This window comes from Exophiala xenobiotica (genome assembly GCF_000835505.1).
Source record: "Exophiala xenobiotica strain CBS 118157 unplaced genomic scaffold supercont1.2, whole genome shotgun sequence".
NCBI classification, from domain to species: domain Eukaryota; kingdom Fungi; phylum Ascomycota; class Eurotiomycetes; order Chaetothyriales; family Herpotrichiellaceae; genus Exophiala; species Exophiala xenobiotica.
In genome coordinates, this window is record NW_013562493.1 from 3,199,198 (window position 1) to 3,227,144 (window position 27,947).

Consider the following 27,947-nt stretch of genomic DNA (forward strand, 5'->3'; position numbering starts at 1 on the left):
ATTGAGGAAGTTGCTTTGCCAATGGTCGTGCTTCTGGGAGTCCGGTGCAGCATCTTCCGAGGGCAAGAATGTTCCAGCTCGTCCTTTTCGAAGTCTTCCATTGCTAGCATGATGTTTTTCTCTTGGACATCTAACTCACCCAGATGAGCATGATGCCGGGGCGAGGGCCATACCAGTATGAATGACGCCGGCTTTTAGAACGTAGGAAGTCAAGAGCAAGAAAGATGTGAGTCAAGGTGAGTTTGGGAAGATCTTCGGCGAACTTCCGCCGGGTCTCGCCCTTAAGTCCTGCCAGGCTCATCCCAAGAGGTTTGTGAATAATGCACGGATGATGGCCTGTGGGTGTCTCAATGTCGAAGAATTCGAAGGCAGTCCGTACCAGCGTCGAGCCAACATACTCGGTCGTGTAGGAGTTGAAATGGCGATATATCTCAAGTTCCTTTTGGGAATCCCGCTCGTACACTTTCATGGCCACGCACCGGTAGCCGCTGCGCCATAAGCGGTGAAAAAAAAAAAATCAAAAAAGAAAATGAATCGATGTCCACAGGATTCTTTGATGAATGTTAGTTATTGTTGACTGAATAGATGAAATATACTAACCGAACCTGTGCCTCCGAAGAGAACACCTCAACTGAACGTGGAGTAGCAGGGTGTCGCCTTAACCGCTCGGCCAGGACATCATCTCGGGTATTGTCGGATGTTTGGTATCAGCCCGAACAGATTCTTTGTTGAGGAGGTTTGAGTAATTTTAACTTATCTCAATTTTTATTTTTGTTCACGTGATTTGACGCCATTATGGGGTTTATCACGTGAATCACGTACCTAGCGAGGCTGACGAGACTAGCGAAGCATCACCCGCAAACATGCTCTTGCGCTCCACCATCCGCCTTCAAAGGGTGTCAAGCGTACAATGTTTGCTAAGCAGCATTCCTATGCGGTTACAAAGTCCATGGAAAAGGGTAGAAAGAACCAATTCGCTTTACATCCACTGTCTCCTATTAGGTTTCTTCGTCCTTCTTCGTCATTACTCTCCTTCTCCTCCTCATCTCCTAAGATATCTCTTTCCCGGTCTCTCGCTGTCTCTAACTAACTCCCTTCGTCTTATCCATTCAAGAAGAGAACTATGTCGCATGGCAAAGTGCTCCTTAGCCAGCTGCCAAGGCAGATCACACCTCTCAGCGACGAAGAGATCGACATCATTGTGAAGCATCTTGAAGCCTCATCTCGAATGAATTCTAGGAAACTTTCTTATCGGTCTAAAGATCTCAATATAGGAAAGAAGATTGAGCTTCCGGCTCCGGTTCAGAGGATAGCAGATATCCGGCTTGGGGACCCAGATTTCCACGCGGCTTGCGAGCACTTCGACCCCGATCTTTAAAAGGCCGCGTTCCAATTCATCAAATCTGACAGTCGTATTGAGGTCGGCCTCACGAGGACTCAAGCATAGATCGAGATTGAGGGTATCGGACGCAAATTCTACCATTTTCAGTTGTACGGAGCCTTTCATCTACTGTGCCATGAACGTGGACCACGCCGTGGGATGATGCTAGCGGATATGATGGGACTTGGCAAGGTATGTCTCCTCGGCCTATTCCCCTATTATAACTCTCTGAACATGGCTTCGTCGGCTAACCCTGGTCCTAGACAACCACCGCCTGTCTCTACATGTTGTTTAACTATTTCGTTTCTCGAAAATCGCCACCATATTGAACAACACCCTGAGATGCATTGCCGCCAGAGCTCTAGTGACTACGTGCAACCGCAAGACGCATTGTGTCCGTCGCATTCCAAGTCGCCTATCGCATACTACTACCAGGAACATTCGGTCACAAGAAGAATGCGGCTCGAACCTCTTCCCGGTGCCAGTCTCGTCCTGGTTCCAGCAAGCCTTTTGGGCAATTGGCACTCCGAGTGGAAAGAGCTCAAGGTGTCCACAACCACGAGTGTGCGACTGCGTATCCAACACCATGATTTCGAAGACCTGATGCTGACGGAAGAGGAAATGTCGAGTCTCCTTGTCCCAGCGCAAGAGAATCTCGATCATCCAGAAAGATCAAGACCAATTCCATCTACAATCTCGGCGGAGGCGTTGATCGTGGTGACGTCAGTCCAGTCATACAAGACCCGGTTGCAGATATGGTACGACAGGCGGAGCAAGACCGGAAAGTCATACTCGGGCGATCCGCACTGGGGCCGCATCCTCCGAGACGAGTCTCATGTCACTCCGAACTATGCAGCGCAGTTTTATCAGATCGTCAAGTCACATATGTCAGGTCGCCGGGAGCCACCAAGCGTTGTTATCATCACAGCCACGCCGGCGCTTCGCAATGGCGTCTGTGACATGCTAGGGAGCGTCAAGACCATCAACCTGGTCAGTCCAGAAATTTCCCGGCATCCCGAGTGCAGACATTTCGCCGATCCTACTCTGCTCGACAGTCTCGGCGAGCGATATCGTCAACTACGTGAATCAGAGAAGCAATCGGGTGCGTACCTAGACGAGGACAAAGAAGAGGTCATTGGTACGGTGCGCGCTCTTTGGGCCGCCTACTGCTTACGGCGCCGGGTCGAGACACGACAAAACGGCAAGCTACTGACCGATATCCCTCCACTGGAGTGCTACGACGTACAATGTCCCACCCGCCGGGTCAGCGCTTCTCACTAGACGACGTTCAGCCATTCCTCAAGTCAGACATCAAACCAGAGGACATCCAATTGCATCCTCATGGCACGCCCACCATGAGCCTGCAGCAGCTCCTTGACAATGCCTATCAATCCAACGTGCTGGCTACGGTTCCAGGCCTAGTCCTCCTCAAATGTTGGCGAGATTTGACGTTTGACAGCATCGTGCAAAAGGGATGGCATCTCGAACCAGAGAAGTCACCTGTCTACCACCTGATGCCGGAGATAGTGGCCACCAACGGCAAGCTACAGGTGTTGAAGGATATACTTCGCCGCTTTGGAAGTGAGACAGACCGCTGTCGCGTCTATCGCCTCATCGCCCCAGAGTCGGTCTTGGAGCAAAGTATTATCGACGACCAGAAACTGCAGCTGGAGCACGCGTGGATGTCGGAGTACGATTTGGACGGCGCCACTGCAAAGAACGGGTTAGAGTCCCGCGAACGTCAGCAAGATCTAAGTAGACGGCTTGAGATGTTCGTGTTTGGTGATGCGGAGGAAGAGGCCTTGGGAACATGAAACGATGTACAAGTCTGAGAAGCTTTCACCATGTTTCTTCATTATGTGAGGTATGCTATTAGTAGAAGGTCAATTGCTATTCTCTGTGACAGAACTCTCTCCCCGAATTGTTCCTGGCCTTCCGTGGAATCACAATTTCTGCTTCTTTGCCGCCGGGCCTCCCTTTGCATCGTCGCCAGATTGCTTTCGCTTGGTCCCGGTCTCCCCATGCTGTCCTTTATCAGTGCTGACAAAGAATTCTCGGATGTCTCCGTCACCTCTTTGCAGACCTCGCTTATTTTTGAGAGAGTGCTTGCGGTTCGTTACCCCTGTTGCTTGTTTTGGTAGTGTCGGTCCTTTCACCGTTGAGCCATCGTCTTTGTTTTTTGATTCGGCAATGACTGGGATCGGCGCCGTGTCTTTCACGGTATTGTGAGGAATATTGACGAGTTCGGTGGCTATGGCCTTTTGACACCTTGCCTCACGAACCTTCTGAGAGGCCTTGTCTCCAGCCTTCGAGGCTTTTGATGCTTTCGAGACTTTCGAGGCCTTTGGTGCCTTTGGTGGTTTTGGTGGTTTTGGTGCCTTGGCTGCCTTCGGTGCTTTTGGCTCGCTTTCCACCCCTTTCTTCGGCTTCTTCGGGGCACTTCGCTTGCGAGACTGCTTGGTGAGTGGATTTCGCTGGCTCGATGAGACTGAGATCTCCTGGGGTGCGGTATAGATTGTCTTGCTGTTTTGAGGGGTCACAGTCTTGGGCTTGAGCCAAGGACCCGCTTCGCTAAGGTGATTTGGTCGGTCGCGCCACTTTTGGTCTTTCGGTTTCGACGCGGGACGTCCAACTCGTCTGAGCGAGTCGACCGCCATAGTGTTAGGATCTTCCGACCGAGTGGGTGCCAGTATCAGCTGCGGCTGGTTGTGTTCTTTGGATGACGGAATGTTGTTCTTATGGTCTGAAAGGAGGATATGGAAGAGAAGGGCTTTATGCCCGGCAGGAACTCATAAACCAGATATTTGACATCCTATATAGGCGACTGACCGCCTCATTTACTTGACTGATCATATGCCTGGGCGGCGAAGTGGTGCCTAGTGACCTGCCTTCTGTGCGGCGTGGGAAGCTGACTGATGTGAAAGCGGGCCGGCGAGTGCAACCCGCACATCTTCCCTAGGCAAGGCAAGGTACAAAGCAGACTTCGTCAGCCGAGCCGCCATACACGTCCACATGCTTGACAACCTCTGAAAGCACAGCGGCACAAAATGCTGAAAGGTCGGTCCTAGACATCATCTATCGTCTCGTCTTCTGCAGCTTCGACCACCCGTAAGAATTCCACTCGACCCATTTGATATGGTATGAACTGCCTGAGTGCTTCGCGCTGAGTGCTAAAGTACTTCCTAGGGTTCGCCGCTTGTAGGCTTGTAGGGCTGGTCTCAGATGTTGCCGGGCGAGCTTCAGCAAAGCGACGAAACTGGTCGACGATGTCGTCCTCACGCACCGCAAACGTTGCCACGAAGTATTTGTCTCGGTCAACAATGGGGCGGGCATTTCGCGTTATTTTTGACCACCCAACAGCGGCGTCGATGGCTTTCTGGTTGAGCTCCTCACGCACGTCGTCCTCGGCGATGATCTCTGATGGCACCACGTATCGGTAGAGGTTCAAGCCTTCGAACTCCCGGGGGTATGGGCTGATAATGTAGATCGATGGGCTCAGACCATGCGTGGCATGCAAGAACTGTACTTGGCGTCGTCGGTCGCAGATTCCGATCTGTTCGATACTCCTGGCCTGCGCAAAGTTCAGAAAGAGCAATCGTGCATGTGGTGGAATGTCGCAGATGAGGCTGGGAGGTTGTTGTCCTTGCCACTTGCCGGCCACAAATACATGTGTGCCAGAAGGGTGATATCCAAGGTCGTAGACGGCTCCGTATTTCCTGGCATTTCTTAGAGAATGTTTGCATGCTTGGCCCGATACTTACTTTTTCTCACACAAGACCCTCAACCAAGCTGTCTGAGCGGCTTCATATTGCCTGCGCGACCATCGCGGTCCAGTCCCGATCAGTGGTTTTGCGGGATTCAGCGACGATGTCTCCGGTTCTTTCTCCTTGTCCGGCAGCCACCCAATACGGTCCTCCATCCCAGGAACAAAAGGTCTGTGTGTTGTGGAACCCATTAACCCTTGCCCTCGGCGCATATCCAGTAATCTTTCGATATCTCGCACGGTTTGCTCTGTCGCTTTTTGACTCCATGTGACCCTATACTTGGCGACGATGTGGGCCGGAAGAAGTAAGCGTTGATGTCTCTTTGCGTAAAACCACGGTTCAGGGATTTCGTCCTGCGGAATGAAAAGGGCCCAATCTCGCTTGTCTGATACGCTGAGCAAACAGTCCCAGCAGGTGAATGGAGAAAAGAGGGGTCTAGGTTCACCCGGACGATCTTCTGTCTGAAACGCTTCGTGATGGGCGATCCCAGAAGGAAGCATTCTCATGAGCCCTCGTTTCAGTTCAACGACAATACATTGGCGAGAGTTCCCAGTATATACGATCTTGAAATCACCCACGGATGGTCGTAAAGTGAGTTCTTCAAAGCGGTACGACGTCGAATACCTATTGAAAGTCTGCCGCAGGGTTTTGAGCACGTCGAAATCAGAAACTTTGGACTGCGGTAGTAGAGCAGAGGTACTGCATGTAGCGGGCTGCGGGCAGTCATCGTACGTGATCCCGTTGTATGGATTGGACCTAAACGGCGAGTTAGTTCTTCGTTCTAGTCCCGTAATCAAAAGCAGAATTCACTCACCACCGTTTGCTTTTGTCGTGGTGGTAGGCCAAGAGAGAGCGTATCGCCTCTGGGAGCATGGGCAATGGCAGTACGAAAGGCGCCCAGGGGCATTGGGAAGGGTTCGGTGGGTCGATCCGACAACGGCATTTCCGGGAAATAGACGTGGGTTTCTCCGCTGCTGCTGACAGTCTTTCCTTTGCCCTTCCACCGGTGGATGTAGAATGCTGGAACAAATGCAACCCACTGTGGTGCCGAAGGGTTCTGCACCATAAAGGCAGCGCACTGATTTTGTCCCTCTTTCATAGAGATTTGATAGTAGTAGACACTACCCCGGTATGATGGAGTGGGCAGAGGCCGGATAGTTTTCATGTCCAGACCGAGGAGCAGACCGTGTCCTTTATCATCTTCGGTCACGGCGCTCAGTTTTTCCAGGGGTGACTTTGTTAAGAGTGGGTCGTAATCGTCGCGAAGCACGAGGCCGCAGTCGACAGAAGCACCTTCTCCTCCCCTCACATACTCCTGCACTGTCTCGTGGAGAAGCCAGGAACATCTTGCCTCCCACAGGAACGGCCCTGCAAACGTATTGAGACGTCGTTTGTACTTGATATGAAGGCGACTGAGCGAGTCCGTTGTAATTACCGACATTATTCCCGCTCTGCAGAGGCTCTTCGGGTGAGGAGGAGGGGAATGCGCAGGTTCTAGGTAGACAGACGGCGTATCTGCTGAGAATGGTGAGGGCAAAGGCAATCGAAATGATCAATTCAGGCGCCTCGATTCGGACTCTTGTGGAAGATGGAGGAGGTGATGCTTGCTTTCGATTCTCCGTGGAGGGTTCCAGTATTGGTTCGAAGCATACGAGGATATTAGTAAGTAAACACCTGCTGTGAGTGGCGTGTCTTGGGATGGCAAACAAGTTTGATCGGACGCACAACAGACGCTCGCAGAAGCTGAAAGGCCCCCTGTTTGACCGATTGCTGTTGCAGAGGTGGCCCATGTCACAATTGAATAAATGATAGAGGGCCGATACGAAATCTCTGATCGCTTGAAGTCCGTTGTGCCCTGGGAAATCTCTGGAGTGCTAATTTCTGCCGAGAGGGTACCTTGACAGACTCTACCAGAAAGGTTCGTGGAAGATGGCGCGACAGCCCTTGATCGAAAACATGTCGCCCAAAGACTCATGGTGTCACGAAGAGGCAGATGGCAGACTGCTTCTCAAGAAGGCCTATTCGAGACTCAAACACGGGACCGGAGCCGTGGTGTTGTCAGCGCCGGCTGCGGCTGCCCTTGCGTTGACGGATCTCTGCTGTGCCAGAGGACTCGGGATGGTGAGGTCTTCGCAAGTCATGGATGTTGATGGGCGTTGCTGACAGGATCAATCAGGTGTACACAGTTATCCAGTGCAAAGAAAGTCGATCACTCCCGGATCTTTTGTACGTGTCGAAAATGTGGACTGCCGTCCAACAAGAAGAGTGGAGGGCAATGAAGCCGGTGGTTCGACTTGACCGTATCGCCAGCAGCCACGGATGGATCCGAGATGACGTCTTGGTGTTACCGTTCTACCTCAGAGAAGCCCGATACATGTCACCTGGCATCACCTTCCTCAACAGCCAGCACCCGTACTTGATCAGATTGCCTGATGATCGTGGCCCAGCCCCTCCGTCCCACGTCAAAAGCGAGCCGACGCAGTCCCCCCCACCACCGCCACGCAGCGATAACGGTGGCTCCTTGGATGTCGAACGCTACCGTGTCGATGGACTGCGAGGTATTCTGAACGAGCTGGAAGCGGTGTATGAGAGTGCGACCGAGACATTTGTGATCAAGTTTGAGATGTTCAATATTTGGGTGGGCCAAGTGGCGGATAGGACATGAACAGGTCAGCAAATAAGTCCTTCGGGTACAAGCTAGTCAAAAGAGCTTGCAATGCCGACTGGGCAAGTGAATCTGATGTTGATGACTCCAGTGGGAGGGGAGGCTGCTTACAGGCGTCGACGAATGAATTACTCCGCGGCGGATCGTTTCATTGTAAACAGCTTCCATCACGATGTCAGATAAACCATGTACCAGAGACTACCGAAAGTCCCCCGCGAGTACTGTATCCCAGCCTCATATAGTTCACAAGTCTCACCCTCACCACGTGTATCGATTGTGACATGTCAGCAAGTATCGAATGACTATTTACAGAGATGAATTCCGATATAGGTCGGTCGGGGGTGTCGAAAAACATCGATGCCTCGTCAGACGACAGCGTCCCCTTCGATCATCGTCGCGTTGACCCTTCAATCTACAACAATCTGGAGGAGGTCAGAGATGTCAAAGCGTTCACCGATATGGTCAAGGACTACATGGCTTATGTAAGAGCGGAACCTCACCAGTACAAAGGTTGGGATGAGGATAGAGAATTGGACACCGCTAGTATGTTTGTCGCAATGATAAACAACGAGAAAGGATGGACATTGGCAAGCAACATGGTGCCAGAGTTCCAATCACCAACGTATGCCAATGTTGGACGCTTGATTGACAGTAGCTGATGAGCCTTAGAATTGACACAACGAACCTCCCTGATCCCCTGCGATATATCCTCGATGCTGTCGAGAGTCGCTTACCGATGCGGGCAGCCTACATTGACAAGGGAACACGGAGTGCGGATCAAGTATGGGAAGAGGATCTAGCCTGGCGTAGTGAGAAGAGGTGGGTGGAGTACTTAGGATGGCAAGCAGGACGATTACACCACACAAGTGATGATCGACTAAGGCGAGAACAGGAGCATGAACAGGAGCATGAACAGGAGGTTGGACAGGAGTATGAGGAGTATGAACAAGAGTATGATCAGGAGTATGGACAGAAGGATGAGGAGGAAGAACAGGAGGATGAAGAGGAGTATGATACGGAAGAGGACATGGATGAATGATGAGGTGGCTCAGTAGAGTCAAACAACTACTACTAGATCGAGCACGGAAATCAGGTATGATAGAATATATGTTTCGACAGAAGATACTATGGATGATCTCTTTCCCTGCAAGAGCGATCCGAGTTGGGTCCATCTTCTCCTCGGTGGCATTTGTCATCGACAAAGGCCTGGCTGAGGGCTAGGAAGTACATTCCACGAGAGTGATTGTTGGGTTCAGGAACTGAAGCACACATCGTCAGCCCTTGAAAATCTGGGACAATGGCTGGCTCGGTGCCCGCCTCCAGAACTTTCTCAAGGATGGTCGAGACCATGCCAGGATCTTCTGCAAGATCAAAACCAAGGCGACTCAGCTTGCATGTCGGGTGTCTCTGTATTATGAAATTCATGACAGGGACCGGTGTAACAAGGTTTGAGGGCGGCGGATGAAGTATTTTTGCTGCCCAAGGCAGCAAACATGGTCAGAAGAATACTCCGTGCAGAGATCAATCGATCCAACTCCCAATGCAGAGAATCTATTGGTATCCTTTGTGTCACGACCAACTGCGGCTGATCGATCCGTTACCGAGTTACTATTGATATATGGTCCCATATCCCGCGAGGGAAAGAAATGGACAGGATGACGGGTCTGAGCAGGGTCTGCTGCGAGGAGACAGACCCTACTCGAAGCCATACATTCAACGAGGCCGGACGGGTTGATGAATTTGAGCAGGGGGTGCTGCGGACCATGCAGAGAGCCACAAATCAATGGCTTTGGTACATGCAACGATGATAGTGAGTTGATCGACGAGTTCGGCTACTTATCAAATCGTCACCGACCGGATATTATTCTCTTCGAACATCAGCTCGTCATCTACATCGAGCACAACCTCGTCCCCCGAGACCCCATCTTCAGCGACCGCCGCAGGAGCAGCAGGAGTGGCTGCCGACACGCAGTTATCCTGGACTCAGCGGTGGTGCTGCAGCCGGCATTGGTGCTGATGGCGGGTCACCATCGGCGCCGCCGCAGGATCTGGATTGCTTTGACCAAATTTCAGGTCGAAAAGTGTTGCTCGGAGGTATGTCCTGATCATCAATCGTCTGTCACTTTGCAATAGGAGAGCGCAACATCCGCAGCTGCGGCGACAAGACTTTGGATTACGGGAGGCGACATGACCACCCAAGTCGGTCTGACTTGGAAGAACTCCAAAACTGACGGAGGAAAACCATGATTGCAATCAGAGGTGAGCGTCGATTTGTTCCATGCAAGACATGTATCTTCATTGCAGCATGCCAGCCTAGACGTCAAGGCAGCACGTCATGCCCGACGGATCGATGATGACGACGGCTTCAGGATGGTCGGTCGAGCAGGTTGTGGGCGCCCTTGAAGGCATTCGGCTGTTAATGTCAAACACTATCATCCAAACAGATCTTGAAAAGGAGACGAAGTTCTGATACAATTTATATTGACTGGTCTATCAACTCCCTCGTCTTCTTTCCCGCAGGCGGCGGCCTTGTGATCATTGCCAGGATCATTTATGCATGACTGTAGCATGTCTGTCAATGTGGCAAAGTCTTAACTTGCGTAATATTTTAGGGCACATGGGCCAAGTGTCATGAGGAACACACTGATCCGAGGTTTTGGAAAAACATCTTGTTTGTTGTGCATTTTTGGTTGGCGTTGAAAAGAGAGCGAGCAATGATGTGGATGAGAACATGCACTGACGAAAGAATGTGTTCTCTGATGGTTGGAAGGATGGACGTGCAGTAGGATTGAGGTTTTGATGATGGTAGAAGGGTCGATTTTTTGGGACGACAAAAGGGGGGAAGCCTTGTTTACTTGACTAGCGGCCATTTCTGGACTACGCCACAGTGTGGCTCACTACATACATATAATACACGCAGTAGGCGGTGGCGGTGGTGAGTCTGCTGGCTTCATCCCATGCCGGCCCAGATTAGCCAGTGTGACATGTGGGGAACTTAATGTAACCACCGGCCCTGGCTTAAAATGGGGGATCCAAGACTGCACTGCGGGAGGCCGTCATCGTCAAGTGGCGCAAGTGCTCCATTCAGAAGGAAAGTAGGGGGTACCTAGGTAGGTAACGAAGCCTCAGCGCGTCCGCTCGAGTGAATCGTGCTGGATTTGTGGGATTCGAGTACCAGCCTGTATTTGCAGCTGTCAAACCTATAAAAGTAGTTCGATACCTTGACGCAATTTTGCAATTGCAGCTTATGACTTTGCATATCAAGGGTATTTTCTTCTTTTGACAACGTCACACCTACGTGATTACCCAATATCTGAGCTTACCGGTCCGTCTTGTACAGGTATTGACGACATTACATCCTCTTACACCGGGGCAAAGCAACCATCTCTTACATCGCGGCGTCGACACTACCCACTGGACATTAGCCAATACAATGTTCCTTCCCGACTGTCTCATGCTGGCTTCCCACTCCGACACGCGCGCAGTCTACCCTGTTCATGCGTTTCTCAGCGGACGCAGCAGACCTTATTTTCTTTCCCTTCAACCGACCGCAATGAAGCCTTACAGAAAGGGTTTAACAGAGGTCGAACGCTGCCCGCAAGTACTTACGATTCACCAACCAAGTGACGAGTCTCCGAACGACTGCAGACCTTAAAGAACTTGACAATCTCCTACCTCCAGAATTACATCCCACGGCTGCGGTGCGAGTGGATTGGGAAACAGTATTCTGACGCTGACCCTGTCTGTGGCTCCTTTCCCAGCTCCTCTCCAGCTGCTCTCCCAGCTCTTCTCCAGCTCCTCTCCTACCTACCAGAGACTTTCACTGGAATACTGAGGGGAAAAGGCAACGACTGTGAGACTGCTATTACTCTGCCACTTGATCAACGGCACATGCGACGGTGGAGAAGCCCAAGCAGAGATGAGACTTTCTTCATATGAGTGGAAGGTATCTAAGAGAGGGGTCCGACTGGACTGAGGCAGAATCAATTCAATAGCAAATTCTCTATTTACGCAGGTTCAGACTTGTTCCATACTAACGTAACTTGATCGTGGCGGCATCAACTCAGTCCTGCCGACTCCTCCTCCCCTGCAAGCAACCCTTCCAAACAAATACGGGGTGCAAGCAAGACGAAGGAGGGTCAAAATGCTACCTGGCTCCTGGGGCTTCGTGCTTCTTTTACACAACGCGATCTGTTTGTGCACAACTTCCAGGCTTAGCATGCATGCTTCTGTTGATGTTCCAGAAGCCAGTTGGCAAGGTAGCAAGCGAAAACAATGCCATCCAAAACCATGTTCAGCTTCTTGCCGCTTTCGTCTTGTTTGATATGTTCTTTGGGATCCTTCATCATTTGCACAATCTTCGGGCCAGCTTGCTGGATTTCTTCAACTTCCCAAATGTCATCAAGCCAGCTAAGGGCCGTTACCTGCACACCAAGAAGCTTGGCCCGCTCGTTACCTGATGAAGCGATGCTGTCAAGAGCGAGTTTGTAGACTTCAAGTTGGTCTTTTCGGTCGTCTGTGTCGAAGTCCTTCCAGAGCTCTTTGAAGGGAATTGGGGACTCGCTGGGCATTTTCTTGAGAAGCGCCTCCCAGAGCCGCCCGACAAGTGCATTTTTCCGAAACACGACGGTGTAGTCTGGTTCTTGTTCTGGTTCTGGTTCTGGTTCTGGTTCTGGTTCTGGTTCTGCTTGGACCATTGTAAGGAAGACTTCAAGCTTCTGAACTTTTATGCCACTGCTCGCCGGTTCAAGGTGGGCCTCTTTGAAAGCTTCGGCGTCGGCATTGTCAGTGACACTGGTACGAGTACCTGCCCAGGCACCCACAGACCAGCCTAGATAATTCGACATGAGGAACATCAATCTGTGTATGTGTGTGTGTGCGTGTGTGTGTGGGAGGTGGGAGTGGAAAGGGCTGGTCGTGATGGGGGAGGGATCGTCCTTTCTGCGTTTGGAGTGGATAGTGACAGCAGCCTCCAGCAGCTTGACTGCTGAAGTAGTTTGAATGCTACCTGGTGCCTCTGCCAACTAGAGACACCCCACTAGAGACTTGAGTTCGACACGTATCCTATTCCTAACACGAATAGTCCGGTTCTGGGTCCCGCCAATCACCGAAAGCGGTGTCACATCTTGGGAACCGGCCCCGGACTTTCAGCCATCTATTTCCTAGGCTGGGTAACTTCTAGCTAGAGTCTCGAGTCCCCATCCCAGGCTGGCCGGCCTCAACGGTAATTTCGTCCGCCACTAGACACAATCTGCTAGCTATAACGCATGACAGCGAGTACAATTCATGGGTTGCCCCAGTGCTCAGACAGGCCAAACATTGGATCGAGAAAGAAAGGATACGTTAGGGTGGGGACGGGGCAAGGAATGCTTGCTGTATTGGCAAACCAAGGAGAACTCATGTATTGACTTTTGAAACACTATCGACGTCTACGAATCCCTGCTCTCCCGCTTTGCAGCTCTGGCTCATACACCTCCTCGATCCAGAATCGCAGGTAACGCATAGGTGGGTCTCTTCCACCACCATGTCCACCACGAGGACCTTGGGAGGTCTCTTTTGGGTTGAAATGGACTCGTCGAAGATGAGCTGCAGCGTTGTAGTTTGTGTTGTATGTCTGGCCGTCTCTGCATCTCTTACACCCGGACAGGAACCTTCCGCCCTCGGACACGTCCTTGCAGACCCATACTTTTCGGGGCGCTGTTGGGTGATAAACGCTTCTATGCCGATCCAGCTCGTATCTGGTGCGATAACCTTCAGGCTTAATCTGGCATTGATGACACCAATGCCGGTCTTTTCTGCGTAGTGGGACGCCTTGGGAAGGTAGAGGAAGTGTGGAGCTCGTCGAGGATGACGCCGAGTTCTCTGTCCAAGAGAGATCTTCGGGCAATGATAGTGATGGCGTCAGCCCGTGCTTTTTGTTTGGTTAGATGAGTCCCAAGAAGCAGTCATTGAAAAGGTATGCCACCCACCTGATCTTCATGGTGGACAGCGGGGAAAGGCGTGTACGCTGGTCCGTCCCAAACGGTCGCCGCCAAAATTTCAGACGGCGTCACCGATTGGTAATAGTGCTGTTGCCAGACTTCGTATTGTGACACGTTTGTGTGTTCCGCGAACTGTGCAGAGTTCAGAGCACCCTGGGAGGCTGTGCCCGTGTCAACCATCCATGGATTCAACCAATATGCCCTGCCTGTCCAGTCCAGAGTTGCCTGACTCTGCGGTGCTTGTGTAGCATACGCCCATGGATTCATGCCTGAAGGGCTGCTGTTTGTTGGGAGAGGGGTAGGAGGTGTTGGCGGCGGCGGCTGCCAGAATCCACCGCGGGTCCAATGGTGAGCCATGCGGTAAAGCAGTAGTGGGCACAGAAAGGCAACCGAACAAAGAAGATGAAGAACGGGTATTGGTGATGCTGAGCCATTTATGTTCTTGCGGCCCAAATCCAATGGAAGGGAAGATCGGAAGAGTCCATGATGGGCATGAATGTTTGGTTGTGGGTCGTCTTGTTCTGTAGGAGTGATTCGATGGCCTGTGTCTCACCGGAACCGTTTTTTGGCAGAGGGAATCTGCACCGATGTCTCCAGAGTTACGAGTTATGGAGGCATCCCTGCAATTCCATTGCCACCTATTCCCTCCTTCCTCCCCAGCCGCAGTGGAAGCCAAAGCTGTGCCGACCCTTTCTTGAGGTTTTGTTGTCTCGCGACTTCAGGAACGATGTATTAGTGGGATTGAAATGTTCAAGAACATCCCTCGAAGCTGCTGGCGAGCTTGAAGGCAGCTTTTCAATCACATCGGCTTCCCTCCGGTCGACAAACCATCGTCGTGTGCGGTACGAGTGTGAAAACCACCAGGCAGTGGTTCTGGACGAGGGCTGCAGTGGTTATCAAGCCCGGATCGGCACCTCCTCATTCGTTCCTTCGGTGCGAATATGGTCGGTTTGGATTTTGCTTTGAGCCGAGCTCAGCAGAAGAGGTGGACCTGCTCAAGATCACGGTAGAAGCCGCCATCAAGACGGTTCTGGAAGTCAAGTACGCGCAAGTGACTTGTGATTTGGGTCAAATAGCCAGGTACGAACTTGGCCCCAACTCACCCCCATCGAAGACGCAGTTTGATGACTTCCAGTTCGTTTAGTACAAGATGCGTTCGAATGCTGGCTGTTTTCAACAAAGCCCAATCCACCCTGGACAACAAAGCGGAGCCCATTCTCGCGTGTCACGACCCATATGAGCAGGAACTTGAAGTTGTCAAGCTGACCTGCAAGATATCCAAGACCTTGTACAAGAAAGACGGTGGATTCAACGTTCTTCCCCATGGATTGAAGCCCATCCCCACCGGACTCTCTTTTGAGCAGTATGGCGGTTTGTCTATGAACTCCCAGAAAAGAAGAGAATCAGCAGCAAAGTGCTGGCATACAGCCTCAAGCACACTTCGTGCACCTTTCAGCATTTCTATGGCCGACATGAGCAAGAGGCCTTGTGTTGTGCCACCGAAAATTCCTCAGCTACCTTATCGCGATACAAGGACCATGTGCGGCACTGGGAAGGGCGAGCTTCCACCTCGGGACGGCGGTATCAGCCCTCATTCCCAGTCGGAGTCGGGCCGCGTTTCGAGTGTGCGAGGCTACGATCAGTGAGTTAAGACTCCTCCTACCAATGTTTCTTCCATGCACTAACGTCGCAAAGGGGACTCGCATAGGTTTCTCCATCCTGGCAGAGGCGCCCATCGAAAAGTCGCAAGGCTTCGGCCCACGTTTAGCATCACAGATCGAATGGCCTGCCGAGTCGCCTGCAGATTCCAGCGTCCTGCGTCCTCCATGATCATATCTTGAGTGCTGGCATGCTCAGCGGGAGACAGTAAGAAAGATCGGAGCACAGGAGTTTTGTGACACCACCAACGACGATTTGGTGCAGCTATGAAGAATTTCGAGCCGTGCTGCGCAGGCTGCCGGAGAGGGACGCTTGGTCGCTGCAGCCTCCACCCGTTGCACAACAGACATGGGGCTGCTTGAGGCAGACGGGCACTGGCATCGTCGGTGTCCATCCGCCCAGTGCACCCGACTGCACGGGGTTTCCGTCACCCAGCACAGATGCCTTTGATGGTACATCCGTCCTGCGACGCAAACTGAAGTGCAATTGTTGACACTTCCTATATTGGACATCTCGAATTATTTTCCAAAACCAGCACTGTTCGTCTCACCAGCAAGATCAGCAGCGACAGTCTAAAAGGAAGATCAGCGAGCGACAACTGGATTTATCAGCAAGATCAGCAGGCGACATCCTTTAAGATAGATCAGCAGGCGACAACTATAAGCAGATTTGTACTCGTGCGAGTTTCTCTAGTCAGGGGTTCAACTCCGCCTGGCTAGAGTTTTTGCCCTTTTTCTGGTGAGAATATACTGTGGGTTGGAAGTGAAGGTGTGCCGACGAAAAGAGCTGACATTTTCTTCGACAGATACGTCCGAGTTACTTTAAAGGGATAAAAGAGAGACGAGGCTGTTAGGAGAAAGTTGAGACGCAGACGAAGACACCGGCAGGCTGGCTGGCCGAAGATTCAGAAGTCAACGCCGCAAAGCCATCACAGCAACGCATCGACGAAGGTGAGCTTTCTTGTCCTCTTTGTTGGGTTCTGCTAACGTGCCATATGACCAGCAGCGTATCTCTCTGCGGATCAGACACTTGGGACATGATGGTCTTGATGAATTGATTCGGTTGGGCGCCGACCTTGACAAGCGTGATATTTGGGCATATTCTTTCCATTCCATTAAGATCTCCAGCTCTTGACAATCTGTGGCCGGCGCGGATGACATCTCTGTCTCATTGGTCAGTGGCCTTTTCTGAGCGGTATGGCAGGTGTTCGACTCGGAAGAGCTTGCCAAGTGGCTGCACCATACTGTAGCTCGTACATGTCAAGGCTTATGATTTCCGAAGCCTGGGGTTGACCAGAATGCGCTCTGCATTGGGATAGCCGTTGCCGCGGCCTGACGAGAATTTGCGCACGAGAATTTGCTCCTCGACAGGCGGCGAATTCTGTACGGAAGGTGCCGTTGGTTCGTTCATTGAGATACGAGTACCAGTGCAGGTAGCTGTCAGATTCAGAAGTTTCAACATGCGCCACTTACAGGCTTGTGCAGGATGGTGATGGTGATGATGATGACAACGACGATCAATGCCCCCATCATCCCCCTTTAGTGCACGTGCATTGGGTGAAAGTAATTTTCTTGCCAGCCACCATAAGCCACCTGCACTGTCAAAGTCCACCGCGCAGCTACTCGTATCTCTGGCTCAGACAATTATTCGTGAAAGAGTGTGATGTCGTGATGTCCAACCCTGGAAAATCGAGACGTCATCCCCACGAGCTTCAAGGGGGTTGCCAGGAAGGAAATCGAAGGATCATTTGAACGCGTCCACTACATACAGTACACCGCGTACATTAATGAAGGTACCTTCAGGATTGACAAGTACCATGATCGGCTGGCTAGTGACGTTTCCCCATCCGTCGTTTCCAATTTTAACCCATCAAACGTCCAACCTGGCAGCCGTCACAAGGCTGCCTTTTTACTGTTTTCCCCAAGCTCTGGCCAGTTGGGCTTGGCTTGTGATTACTGCATCGCGACGTGCAGGGCATGCTTACTTGCTTCAGCCTTAAGGGAGTTGACCTGATCTTCTCTGGGAATCACGATTGCTCGCAAGCCATGGCAACCTATACTATTTATCTTGTATCATACAAAACGATGCCGGTATTCCATGAAGGGCTCTACATCGAGGAGAAGGCGGGCAAAGGATGGTTGTACCATGTCGGAAGGAGGGACGGCGCAGACTGGAAGTACGAAGCAAAGGAATGCAACAAACTCGAACATTCCATGCAATTCTATGCAAAACATGCGAAAGGGACAATAGCTCAAGCAGACCTGAAGCGCGTGGATCCCATCTGTCGAGCAATCGGCGTGCCTAAAGATGAGTGCCTCGAGGGGATCCAGATTCAGCGGGATTGTCGACATTGGGTACGGAGGGCGCTTGCCGAATTGCAAAAGCAAGGTGTTCTCCAGCCGGCAAGTCGATGACAGCGGGCACAAATGGACCTCAGAATGTTCTTTCCTGTCGAAATCCCACCGCCCAGTTTCCTGGGTCTACGTCGCGAACCAGGCATACTCGTTTGGAAATGAATCCGGGAAATCAGCGATCCAAAGATACCAGTCGCCCCCATCAAACACGACGCGAAAATGGTACTAGCATATTTACAGTATCTGGGATATCAACCCGCAGCCTCCCAGTCCAGCAAGACCACGTGTCCGGCACTCCCTGGTCGGACCAGGATGTTCTTTCTCGAATATCTCCATGTGCCAGAACTGTACTTGACGACGAGGAGGGCCGACGACGACATTCTTTGCAGCTGCTCGCCCTCCAGAGCTCTCATCTCGACCATGTAGGGCAGCCGGCAGGCAGATCCGTCGCATTTACGTAGTAGGCCATAGAGAATAGAGATAGCAGCCCTTGGCGGTGTTGCTGTGCCTGCTGCATACGTCGTCAAGGAAGGTTTGTGCAGCTGACGGCTAAAGATATCAAGAAGGACTCACCAGGAGCACGAGAAACACCCACCCAGCGAGCTCAGTGTATGTGGTGAAGGCGGAAACAAGTAGACCGAGTTGGAGGCGAAACGAGTCCGGCCCGTTCTTGGCGCGCGCCTGTCGGCAGATGCCGGGCTGGCGAGGTGGTAGTGCTGGTACTACTGTAGAGGGATCGCGAGGCGAGCGAGGCATCCACATATATAGCACAGTGTAACATACCTAGCTCGCTAGGTAGATAGGCTTTGATCCGGATGATCCCGCTATGTCATTTGTGGTATAGACCAGTACCACCGTAATTCCCCAAACTACACATCCTTAGGTAGGCACCTGGCACTCAGGCACTCTACGAGCAGATCTGAGGCAGAATCGTCTACACCCCATGCTGGGAGTCATGCAAACCTCGCCAAGCAACAGATTACCATGTGATTCTAGAATGACAAAAGTACACGACGTCGGTGAATCCTACTGTGATAAACGCTCGAGATCCAGTTTGGTTCAAAAGGACCATCTACTGTACTAGGTATGGATTTGAGTGGGTACTGTACGGAGTACGGAGTATGTCAATGTCATTTGATTTAGGGCCAACTTTCGTGCCCAAGGCTCGTGGTAGGGAGTACTAGGCCCGTCACACGTGCCCGTCCCTGTCAAATAAGGTACATACTAGTACGTAGAAAGGCTCCATCAACGCACCCGCTTAAAATTACTCTGTCACTCATCTGTAATGCTGTGGTATTATCCCATAGAAAAGTTCTGGGGAAAGGTTACACTACCACTCCATACATACTAGGCACCTATTCTAACACCAACCTTCGGCCACGCTGACCAATACAACCTCAAAGACGACGGACCAAAGGCACTGCCTCCACAATGCCTTGCCTAATTTGCATTCTTTCAAAGAGTCCCTGCCGCAGTCGGGGGTTTCACTACCATCTTTCCTGCCCCATGCTCACCGACCACGGTGTTGCCATGATGCTGCTGCGAACTGCTGACCAGGCGTAGCCTCACAAGCGTAAACGACGTCCCCAACGTCGAGCTGTATCTCAAGATCTGCTCGGCCACCGATGGCGTGTCCAGCTGCTCTTGAGAGCCCCGACGATGGAGGCTGCTCTAAACTTGGCTTTGGCTTTCCGATTCGAACGGTCGGCCAGGTCCACTGCCTGGATCACTTCTGTCATAGATTTGAAAGTGCCATGCCAACAACCCTGCATCAAGGGGCCCAAGGGCAGATGCGAGACAGCGGGAAATTGGGCTCCCTGATAGAGTTGCCGGACAAGGTAGGACCGGTAATCGGACGTTCCGAATTCCTCGTAGGGGGGACGGCCTGTGATGATCTCGTACACCAAACAGCCATAAGCGAAGATATCAGTCTGTTCGCTCACTCTCGGCATCGACCGTCGATAACTGAACCATTCATAACAAGCATTCGCGTCTTCCCCATCGATACTGCAGCCGTCAGAGTCGATTATCTTCGCGCGGTCGCCCGGGTCCACCAAGATCACGTTTTGGCATCCAACATCGGCATGCACGATTCCTTTTTGATGGATATGGCGCAGGCCCTCCGCAATATTCCTGAGCCAGCGAATCTTCCTGGGCAATGGAATCTGCGCTACATTCGTCCTTTGGGATACTGTCCGAAGGGCCTGGCCTCGTTCCAGGATGATAGAACCACTGAATGTGATCCCAAGACATCTGGCAATATTTGGATGTGAGCCAAGCCGCTGGTATGCTCGACGCTCGATGAGCTCCTCTTTGTTTTTGGTGATTGTGTATTCTTTTACGACTCTCTTGCCGTCAACCCCATAGACAACGCTTGACTCGCCGGCCGCTAGCACCTCGATCGTTGACATGAATGTGTCGATTTCGGTGGGCGCGGGATTGGGGACCAGGGTAAATTGAGCACTGGCCTGAAGCACAGGGCTGAAGCACAGGGCATTCATCCAAGATATCCATGTAGAACACATGGCGGACTTTGTCGGGCAGAAACTTGGTATGCTGGCAAAGAGATGTAACGGTTGTTCCCGACATCACTATCGGAGAGCCCGTCTCGTCAACCACGGGTTCAGCGCATACTACTTACTCTGGTCTCATCCGGCTTCACCAAGAGCCGGGAAGTAGTTGATAGTTCGATTTTCCTCCAGCCTATAGATGGCTTTGTCACACGATGGAACAGGGATGTACCCATATGACCTGGGAAGCCCGTCCTGCTTCGACAGGGTTCCTTCTAGGTGACAGCTGTCGTACACGGGGAAGCATGATTTTCCAGCCATCAACTGGATGACAGGGCGACTTGTCAAGGTAAAGTGGTCCGTGCATGGTGATCCGAACATGTTCAGCCATGTACGAATCGCCCCTTCCAATGCTACTACGCTCACCATGCTCCAGGATCTTGTTCTTCGCCGGTGTGCGTGGGTGGCTGATTGTGATACGTTTCACACCTGGCTGTGAATTGACAACTGACTGGCCGCATAAAACACAGGGACAACTCAGGAGGTGACCAAACATTGTGATGGCTCAAGATAAGTTGCACCCTCTAACCTTCATACATTGACAAGAAGGTTGCTCTACGCCCGGAATACTAGTAACTGCAGAAAAGTCAAGACTTAGCAGCCCGCTTTCAAGACAACAATGCTCAGTAAGCCTTTTTCTTCCAATCCTTTTCATCCGAGGCTGACGGGTCGGGTCGCCAGATGACGGCCGCTCTGGTGACGGGAAGCGTCAGGGCGCCTACCCAGAAAAACAAGACCACGCCCAAAAGAGCACAGAAACGGATCCAGCAAGACAAAAGATTGGCGAACGCAAGGCTATCGACGGCGCAGCGTCGGGGAGAATGCTCCCCGTGCCAGGAAGGCGAGTGTCTGTGATCTCCGAGAAGATGAAGCAACGCACTGGCACTCTAGAGACAGGCCAGATGCCCGAGGGTGCTATCAGAAGGATCATGCGTGAAGAGGAGCTTGTTGTCCGTGACAATCAAGGAAATGTCAAGGGAGACTTGAGCCGGGAGTTGTTGAGGCATAGATGGTTTACCAAGCCCGTCGTGGCGGTCAATGACCGTCTTCTTCTCCGCTGTAAGACAAAGACGGCCCAATAAGCGTGAATAAGAAGGCGCCTTACATGTTCTGGTGCATTCCGAAGAAGTCGGGCACCTCTTGAGTACTGCCATACACTTGATCGTATGGAGCACCACCGTTCCGAACTTTCTCAGGAAACTCGGAAAGGGGCGATACGAGTGGCGTTGAGCGATCCCCTAGCTAATCTCGTCGATTGGCCGTCAGGCTCTGGGATCTGCGCAGGATGCGGCTTAGACAACACGCCTGACTTGGATGCAGTCACCATGATGCGCCTCAATGCAGCACGAGACATGCGTGAAGCACCAAAGTTCGGACCTGGGGACGAAAAGTACGCCCAAGATGGTTGCGGCAGTCAGTTCTTGTGGAAGCAGTGGCATTTCCTACATTCGGAATCACTTTTGCTGCAGCTTGAGTGGTGCCTACAACAGCCTATGGTTATGTCAATCCAACAACAGCTGTACTGCATCTCATGCCTCCAGTCCATCTGCGGACCAGATTGTTCTCTGCCTTGACAACTATAGTCATAGTTTCATTTGGTATCATTACCGGACTCTTATTGCTGGGAGGTCCTGTTACATTGCACCAACCCATCATGGTCAGGGGCAGGTGCCAAGTCGAGTGAGGCTGCACGGAATGGTGGTAGGCGTGGAGTCCACGACGCACACCGCTATTGGAGCTTCAACCTGGCGAACCATTGATGTTCACCAGCGTGGTACCTCCTGTTGTCACAGGCAGAGGCCTCCTCTGCTGTGGTTTCGTGATGTCACAGTGTTCCAATCGGTGTGCAGACTCAGAGAGGTCAGTTGAGATCGCAGGCTTCGGGGCTTGCACATGCTGTGATCTATCAACGCGTGCCGGAAAAGAAGAGCTCGGAAGCGTGGGCATGAGCATGTGCTGCAATAGCTAGAGCCGACACCACAGAGAATGTGGTGGAGAAAAATCGACACTATTGTTGTTGGGTCAGACATTGAGAGGGGGTAGTCTTCATTTCGTTCAAGATTTGATGATCCCGAGCGGGATTCAAGTGGACGAATTGTACCCCGTAATACGAGGTGACTATGAAAGCTGTTGGAGGCCGTCGAGATGGCCTCGTGCCTTCTTTGGCTTGTTTGGAGGTACTCGGGTTTCGTCTTCTCCTAGGGCCAATGGTGAATTCTGCTCGTCGGCAAGTTTATCGCGAGTGGTGAATTGTGATGTTTCAGGATTGCGATGAACCATCATCAGGACCACTCGATCCGCACTGACCCGAAGGTTAACTGACGAAAAGTTCCATTCGGGTGGCCATTTCCAACACAGTCGTGGTTCTCTTTGCTTGAATTGATCGACGATGGTAGGATGGTCACCATCCATCAGCCGTAATCGAAATGTCCGTGAGAATTTGACCTACGTGAACTGTACCAGGTTGTGGCTGAGTTGCAACGTGCTCCGTGAACGACGACACCCAAAAGGTTCTGTAATTGAGGGACTGTGAAGGCATTCGGAATGGCAGATTCTGGAGGTCCTTTGAGAGAGATTGAGCTTTTGATATGATGGCAACGGAGCTCGAAGTCCACACAGAACATGCTCGGTATCGTTGTTCTTTGCGCTCCGGTCAGGATCATAGACGACTCACCCCCTTATACTACAGTAGCATGTCGACCACTGAGCGACTTACCTTGACAGACACACAGCTGTCATCAAAGCGAATCCGAACCATCACAACCCGGGCAGAGCATTGCAAGGATGAAGATTCGAGATGCTCGGTGCTCGGTGCTCGGTTTCTTGAGGATGCATGAGTTGGGCGCCGGACAATCTTGTAGCATGGTGTCACTCGGGAAAAGCAGTGCATTGATCTTTGAAGCCTCATCATAGCCCAAGGATTCCACCCTTGGTCCACCTTGAATGACCTCGAGGAACAAGCAAGGACGTGTGCCAGATATAAACGCGTTCGGGATGTGCGCCCAAACTACGTGCTATCCTGGACAGCAACCTTTGCACCATTTGCATTGTCCGAGCTCTTTGCCTTTGATAGTTTGTACCTTCGCAGGCGTGATAGATTGTGCTCAGAATGACCCTTGCAAAGCAGGGCGCTGGGCCGGTCGCAAAACTCCTGAGAATATCTGCTACGAGGGCGACGATCGGATATATCATGTATGGTTCTTGAAGGGGACGGTCGCTCGTGGAAGATTTCTTGACAACATTGTGAGTGCAACTGCACCATGAGGCGGTACAAACATAGGATGCAAGATGCTCAAACAGCGAATCTCGTTGTCGCTATGGGTGGCCACCATAGATGCTGGATGAGGAGTGCTCAATTTTACACCCAAGTGAGGAGGAGCGATGTTGTCTCGAGGACAGTGTCTCTGTGTTGATGCCGAATGCTATGGTTTTTTCAGGCGGATAGCAGGCGAGCAGGGCAGCTTTCATATGCGGCGCAACCTCAGTGTCACGTGCCAGCCAAATTTACCTGTCTTTCATCCGCCCTGGACATGGTTTAACTGTCCTCGAATTTTCACCTTGGACATTGTACGAAGCTACAGTCCTGTGTAGGCCAAAGGCTCACTAACTATGCTCGGCAGGAGCCAACAATGGTGACGCAGCCCTCTATCTCAAGAGGGAGTGAGGGTGTCACCCAGGCGCCATGATTGGGAATTGTTCTGGTGGCGACGCGTCGCCTGCGGAGATGGCAAATCAATTTTATGGGGGGAGCATGAGATGGTATCCCACCACTATCACTGTAAGAGTCTTTTGAACATGGCATCAGTCAAATGAGCCAATCCTCCCTGGTGATCCTGCTTCACTTTTGCCAGGACAAGCGAGTTCAATGGCACGCAAAGGCCATTTCGAGTCCAGTCCGGATGACGACGGCAACGGTATGGAACCTTTCGACCTAGAAGACCTCGACCTCGACATCTCGGATGAAAGCCACCGACCGTTCGCGAGTATTCGCGGCATGACACAGAAAGACACTGCTTTTCCTTCCTCTTACCATTTCATGATGAACCTGCGCATCGCCTGCGAGAGAACTTTCCTCGGAACGGGATCTTACAACAATACGTGGGGACTGCGAAGACGCTCAATCGTGAAGCTCATCTTTTACGCCCTCATAGTATGCTTATGTACCATGTCTGTCTGCGCGGCCACTCTCTCATCTTTAGGGGCCCAGTGCTTCCGCTGACTCTTCATTCGCAGTGGGATTCTGTCCGTCTGTGAAAATGCCGCCGATGCTTTGTCGTCCCCATATCCACCGGGCAGCCTGAGATGGAGCCTTCTTCACTGGGGCCAAATGGGCGATCCCACCGAGAATCTCGTACACTGGCCGACCGATGCTACGGCCGACACCACCCCCATACAATGTCACTCTCACAATGACTATTGGCGACAAGTGCCATTCTACTCGGCTGTCGCAGTCGGCTGTCGCAGCGTCGAAGCCGACATCTGGCTGGTGGACGACGAGTTATATGTAGGACACCGAAGAATGTCTCTGACCGATGGACGAACTCTCCGAAATCTGTATCTTGACCCTCTCATCTCGCTTTTGGAAGCACAGAACGTTCATCCCAAGCTTCGGCCCGACGAGGACTACCCCATCGATCCTGGCGAGATATTGCCGGTCAACGGAGTATTCGACAGTGATCCGACCATGTCGCTTGTTCTCCTTCTCGATTTCAAGTCTACCGGCCCGGCCACCTGGTGGCGTCTCCAGTCCCAACTTGCGCCGCTACGAGAAAAGAACTATCTCACCTATTTCAACGGCACCGGCGTCGTGGAAGGACCTATCACCATCGTCGTTTCAGGTCATGCTCCATTCGATCATCTGACAGCAAATGAAACATACCGTGACATCTTCTATGATGCACCACTCGAAGATCTAGCTGATCAATCCGAAATGTGGCCCAACCCAAACATTGCTCAAGACCCGTCGCGGAGATCAGGGGAGCCCCAGCACGCTCCTCGCCAACCTATATCAACCCGCGTCAAGCCAGTCGACAATGCATACGATCGCTCCAACAGCTTCTATGCATCGGCCAGCTTTACGGCATCGGTCGGGCGCGTTTGGGGGTCACGACTGACTCAAGCGCAACTTCAGCGGATCAGGGGCCAGGTAAGAGGTGCACACAAGCATGGACTCAAAGTGCGTTACTGGGGTGTGCCCTCCTGGCCAGTAGGGCTACGCAACCACCTTTGGCACATCTTGGTCAGGGAAGGCGCAGACGTCCTGAGCATAGATGACCTCCATGGTGCCGCGTACAGTGATTGGCGAAGAGCGAGGAGAAGGGATGCGGAGTGGCCAAGAATTTAGGCCAGAGCTTGTTGCTTGCCCTGAGTGTCTGCCTGGACCATAGGGGAACGATCCTTGGCTGTAGTCGCTTGTTGCCGTTTGGAATTCCAGTAGATGCATCGCTTCGATTCAAGCAAACCTCCAGCAGCGTGGTCGTAGAGTTTGCTGCACCAATACTATCGAACATATGTCGTCACAATGGCATCGTGGTGGTATCATCGCTTTGCTAAGCCAACAGTAGGACACACTCATGTCTCCAAAGCTTGTGCCGGCTGAAGTTGTGACAACCGCTTGCTGCAAATGTTGTCACTGGTCGTCCTCATCGTGCTTGTCGCATAGAGCAGCAGTTGCAAAGATCTCTCGAACGCGATCGGAGTACTGATCCTGTTCCACGACCTTCGAAGAAATGAATTGTGAAGTATCTCGATCCCAGTAGGGCGTGAGCACACGATTGAATTCCTTCACTGCGGCGGTGGAGAGCTTTGCGAACAACGGCTGAATATGATCAATGAACACAGCGAGTAGCGCGCTGGGATTGTCTAACGCCTGGAGATACCAGAAAGCCCCTGTCTTCCAGCAGTTTTCAATAAGTCGAGAACATGAGTCGGACTTGGAACACGTCAGCTCTTCGTCGTTGAACACATCCAGAAACTCCTCATGTAACCTGGCATATTCCTCTAGGTGGAAACCAAGTTCTTCAAGGCTGCGATTGGACAGCCAGGAGGGAGGGCTGAGCATTTCGATGGGGCGAGCACATGCCCACTCGAGGTCGATCACTCGTGTGATGTGCCAGTCGCCGTCCACAAAGATATTGCTCTGGTGCAAGTCGGTGAGTGATAGGACAAAAGGTCCTTCACGGAGACGTCGATCCGTAAATTTGGTAAGGAGAGCCCGCATGGCGGTCAGGCCTGCCAACTGTGCCTCACCATCGCTCTTGTCATGAATTGAATTGGGTTGACACCGAAGGCGCACGTCATGGCAAGCGATGAGGTCCAACAAATATGGTTCCGTCGACGTATAGGTTAGATTACGGGGCATGTTTGTCGGAATCTGTGCATTTTCCAACTCGTGGAGGAGGCATGTAAGTGGACGATTTCTCAGTGCGAGGAGACCTCGATCATCTATTGTCCATGAGCCAATACGAGGTAATGGAACCTTTGCAAGACACAGCATCATTCGAGATAGGTCCCGGAAGAGGTTCGTCCTTTGATTGTTGTCATGACGATATTGATCCCAAGACTCGGAAAGCATCTTGCCCTGATCCACATACTCAACTATTAGGTATCCAAGATCCTGGAGATGTTGGCGACGGTGCGAGAAGTACGGGGCAAGAGCAGATCCAGACACCCACGATGTAACGCGACGAAGGTGCCATAGCATTCGATGGTAGAACGATTCACTGGCCAGCGCCGTAAACTGTAAAATTCCCAGTCAGTCAATAGTCATCAAAAGGACATGTGATCTACCGATTGCATTCCCGGGAAGCCAAAGCCCAGGAGGCGAGGCACTGGAATAGAAGGACAGTTTCTCTGCAGCCAGACGTAGGTAGCAGCTTCACAGCGCAGCTTCTCGTCAACATTTCCGGGGTTGAATGTCTCGCCAATCCGGTATGGTAGCGGAAAGCGGATGATGGCTCGTGGAGGTAACCTTGGATGCCGAGTGCTTTCGAGAATAGTGATGGGAATACAAGCGTTGAAACTGCCATGAATCCACTCTTTTACCTCTTCTAGTCTGAAGTCGGAGGGTGGAATATTAAGGTGCCGAGAAACAATTTGAACGATCTGAGGACGACTGCGGTAGAGATGAAGCCAAAAGTCGAGGCGTTTGGCAGGGTAGGATAATCGTAGGATGATGTCGTCATCCTCTGTTAATGCATCTTGGAGAGATATCTTCCCTCTTAGAAGCGGCAGGGTGGTCTCTATCGGATCAAGATAGGCCATCATGTGTTTGGATCGAATTCTGAGGACGGTGTGCAGGACAGAATGTCAAAGAACGTTGTGAGGGGACGAGGCTGGTTGCGGGCTGCTTTCAAGGGTGCTCTAACCCCAGAGCTCAGCCTATGATGGCGCGGACTCACTAACTTAGGCTCAAGCCTACATAAGCTTGCGAGCCTAGTATGGCATGTCCCTCCGCACCTCAAGTTAGGGCCGGCACGGGCAGGGCGGCTGAAAGTTGGAAGGACCCCATTATTGTCGAACCCCGGATCTCCGGCTCGTTTGACTGTCGGTGGTGGATGGTAGAGCAGTTGAT

The 27,947-nt window shown here is 51.9% G+C and overlaps 13 protein-coding genes across 13 annotated transcripts; 6 read left to right on the forward strand and 7 right to left on the reverse strand.

The window, feature by feature from the left end:
* Nucleotides 1-130: 130 nt before the first annotated feature.
* On the reverse strand, nt 131-469 carry PV05_03374 (uncharacterized protein; the record flags this gene model as incomplete). Its single annotated transcript, XM_013464011.1, has 1 exon — nt 131-469. One exon carries the CDS (start codon nt 467-469, stop codon nt 131-133), a length of 339 nt encoding a protein of 112 aa, XP_013319465.1.
* A 531-nt stretch (nt 470-1,000) lies between these two features.
* On the forward strand, nt 1,001-3,270 carry PV05_03375 (uncharacterized protein). The gene is made up of 2 exons (XM_013464012.1): nt 1,001-1,573; nt 1,645-3,270. The coding sequence occupies exon 2, from the start codon at nt 1,724-1,726 to the stop codon at nt 2,660-2,662; it is 939 nt and encodes a 312-aa protein (XP_013319466.1). The 5' UTR covers nt 1,001-1,573; nt 1,645-1,723; the 3' UTR covers nt 2,663-3,270.
* Nucleotides 3,271-3,324: 54 nt separating this feature from the next.
* Nucleotides 3,325-4,038, reverse strand: PV05_03376 (uncharacterized protein; the record flags this gene model as incomplete). The annotated part of the gene is made up of 1 exon (XM_013464013.1): nt 3,325-4,038. One exon carries the CDS (start codon nt 4,036-4,038, stop codon nt 3,325-3,327), a length of 714 nt encoding a protein of 237 aa, XP_013319467.1.
* A 407-nt stretch (nt 4,039-4,445) lies between these two features.
* Nucleotides 4,446-6,586, reverse strand: PV05_03377 (uncharacterized protein; the record flags this gene model as incomplete). Its single annotated transcript, XM_013464014.1, has 4 exons — nt 4,446-5,097; nt 5,143-5,822; nt 5,878-5,901; nt 5,960-6,586. The coding sequence occupies 4 exons, from the start codon at nt 6,584-6,586 to the stop codon at nt 4,446-4,448; spliced, it is 1,983 nt and encodes a 660-aa protein (XP_013319468.1).
* Nucleotides 6,587-7,074: 488 nt separating this feature from the next.
* On the forward strand, nt 7,075-7,810 carry PV05_03378 (uncharacterized protein; the record flags this gene model as incomplete). Its single annotated transcript, XM_013464015.1, has 2 exons — nt 7,075-7,266; nt 7,322-7,810. The coding sequence occupies 2 exons, from the start codon at nt 7,075-7,077 to the stop codon at nt 7,808-7,810; spliced, it is 681 nt and encodes a 226-aa protein (XP_013319469.1).
* A 314-nt stretch (nt 7,811-8,124) lies between these two features.
* Nucleotides 8,125-8,849, forward strand: PV05_03379 (uncharacterized protein; the record flags this gene model as incomplete). The annotated part of the gene is made up of 2 exons (XM_013464016.1): nt 8,125-8,432; nt 8,480-8,849. 2 exons carry the CDS (start codon nt 8,125-8,127, stop codon nt 8,847-8,849), a joined length of 678 nt encoding a protein of 225 aa, XP_013319470.1.
* A 3,175-nt stretch (nt 8,850-12,024) lies between these two features.
* On the reverse strand, nt 12,025-12,657 carry PV05_03380 (uncharacterized protein; the record flags this gene model as incomplete). Its single annotated transcript, XM_013464017.1, has 1 exon — nt 12,025-12,657. One exon carries the CDS (start codon nt 12,655-12,657, stop codon nt 12,025-12,027), a length of 633 nt encoding a protein of 210 aa, XP_013319471.1.
* A 550-nt stretch (nt 12,658-13,207) lies between these two features.
* Nucleotides 13,208-14,148, reverse strand: PV05_03381 (uncharacterized protein; the record flags this gene model as incomplete). The annotated part of the gene is made up of 2 exons (XM_013464018.1): nt 13,208-13,687; nt 13,780-14,148. 2 exons carry the CDS (start codon nt 14,146-14,148, stop codon nt 13,208-13,210), a joined length of 849 nt encoding a protein of 282 aa, XP_013319472.1.
* Nucleotides 14,149-14,951: 803 nt separating this feature from the next.
* PV05_03382 (uncharacterized protein) lies at nt 14,952-15,499 on the forward strand (the record flags this gene model as incomplete). Its single annotated transcript, XM_013464019.1, has 2 exons — nt 14,952-15,433; nt 15,487-15,499. 2 exons carry the CDS (start codon nt 14,952-14,954, stop codon nt 15,497-15,499), a joined length of 495 nt encoding a protein of 164 aa, XP_013319473.1.
* A 3,909-nt stretch (nt 15,500-19,408) lies between these two features.
* PV05_03383 (uncharacterized protein) lies at nt 19,409-20,456 on the reverse strand (the record flags this gene model as incomplete). The annotated part of the gene is made up of 2 exons (XM_013464020.1): nt 19,409-20,360; nt 20,446-20,456. 2 exons carry the CDS (start codon nt 20,454-20,456, stop codon nt 19,409-19,411), a joined length of 963 nt encoding a protein of 320 aa, XP_013319474.1.
* A 537-nt stretch (nt 20,457-20,993) lies between these two features.
* On the forward strand, nt 20,994-21,456 carry PV05_03384 (uncharacterized protein; the record flags this gene model as incomplete). Its single annotated transcript, XM_013464021.1, has 2 exons — nt 20,994-21,000; nt 21,056-21,456. 2 exons carry the CDS (start codon nt 20,994-20,996, stop codon nt 21,454-21,456), a joined length of 408 nt encoding a protein of 135 aa, XP_013319475.1.
* Nucleotides 21,457-23,940: 2,484 nt separating this feature from the next.
* Nucleotides 23,941-25,896, forward strand: PV05_03385 (uncharacterized protein). Its single transcript, XM_013464022.1, has 2 exons — nt 23,941-24,541; nt 24,608-25,896. The coding sequence occupies exons 1-2, from the start codon at nt 24,240-24,242 to the stop codon at nt 25,716-25,718; spliced, it is 1,413 nt and encodes a 470-aa protein (XP_013319476.1). The 5' UTR covers nt 23,941-24,239; the 3' UTR covers nt 25,719-25,896.
* Nucleotides 25,391-27,637, reverse strand: PV05_03386 (uncharacterized protein; the record flags this gene model as incomplete). Its single annotated transcript, XM_013464023.1, has 2 exons — nt 25,391-27,113; nt 27,164-27,637. The coding sequence occupies 2 exons, from the start codon at nt 27,635-27,637 to the stop codon at nt 26,004-26,006; spliced, it is 1,584 nt and encodes a 527-aa protein (XP_013319477.1). The 3' UTR covers nt 25,391-26,003.
* Nucleotides 27,638-27,947: the final 310 nt, after the last annotated feature.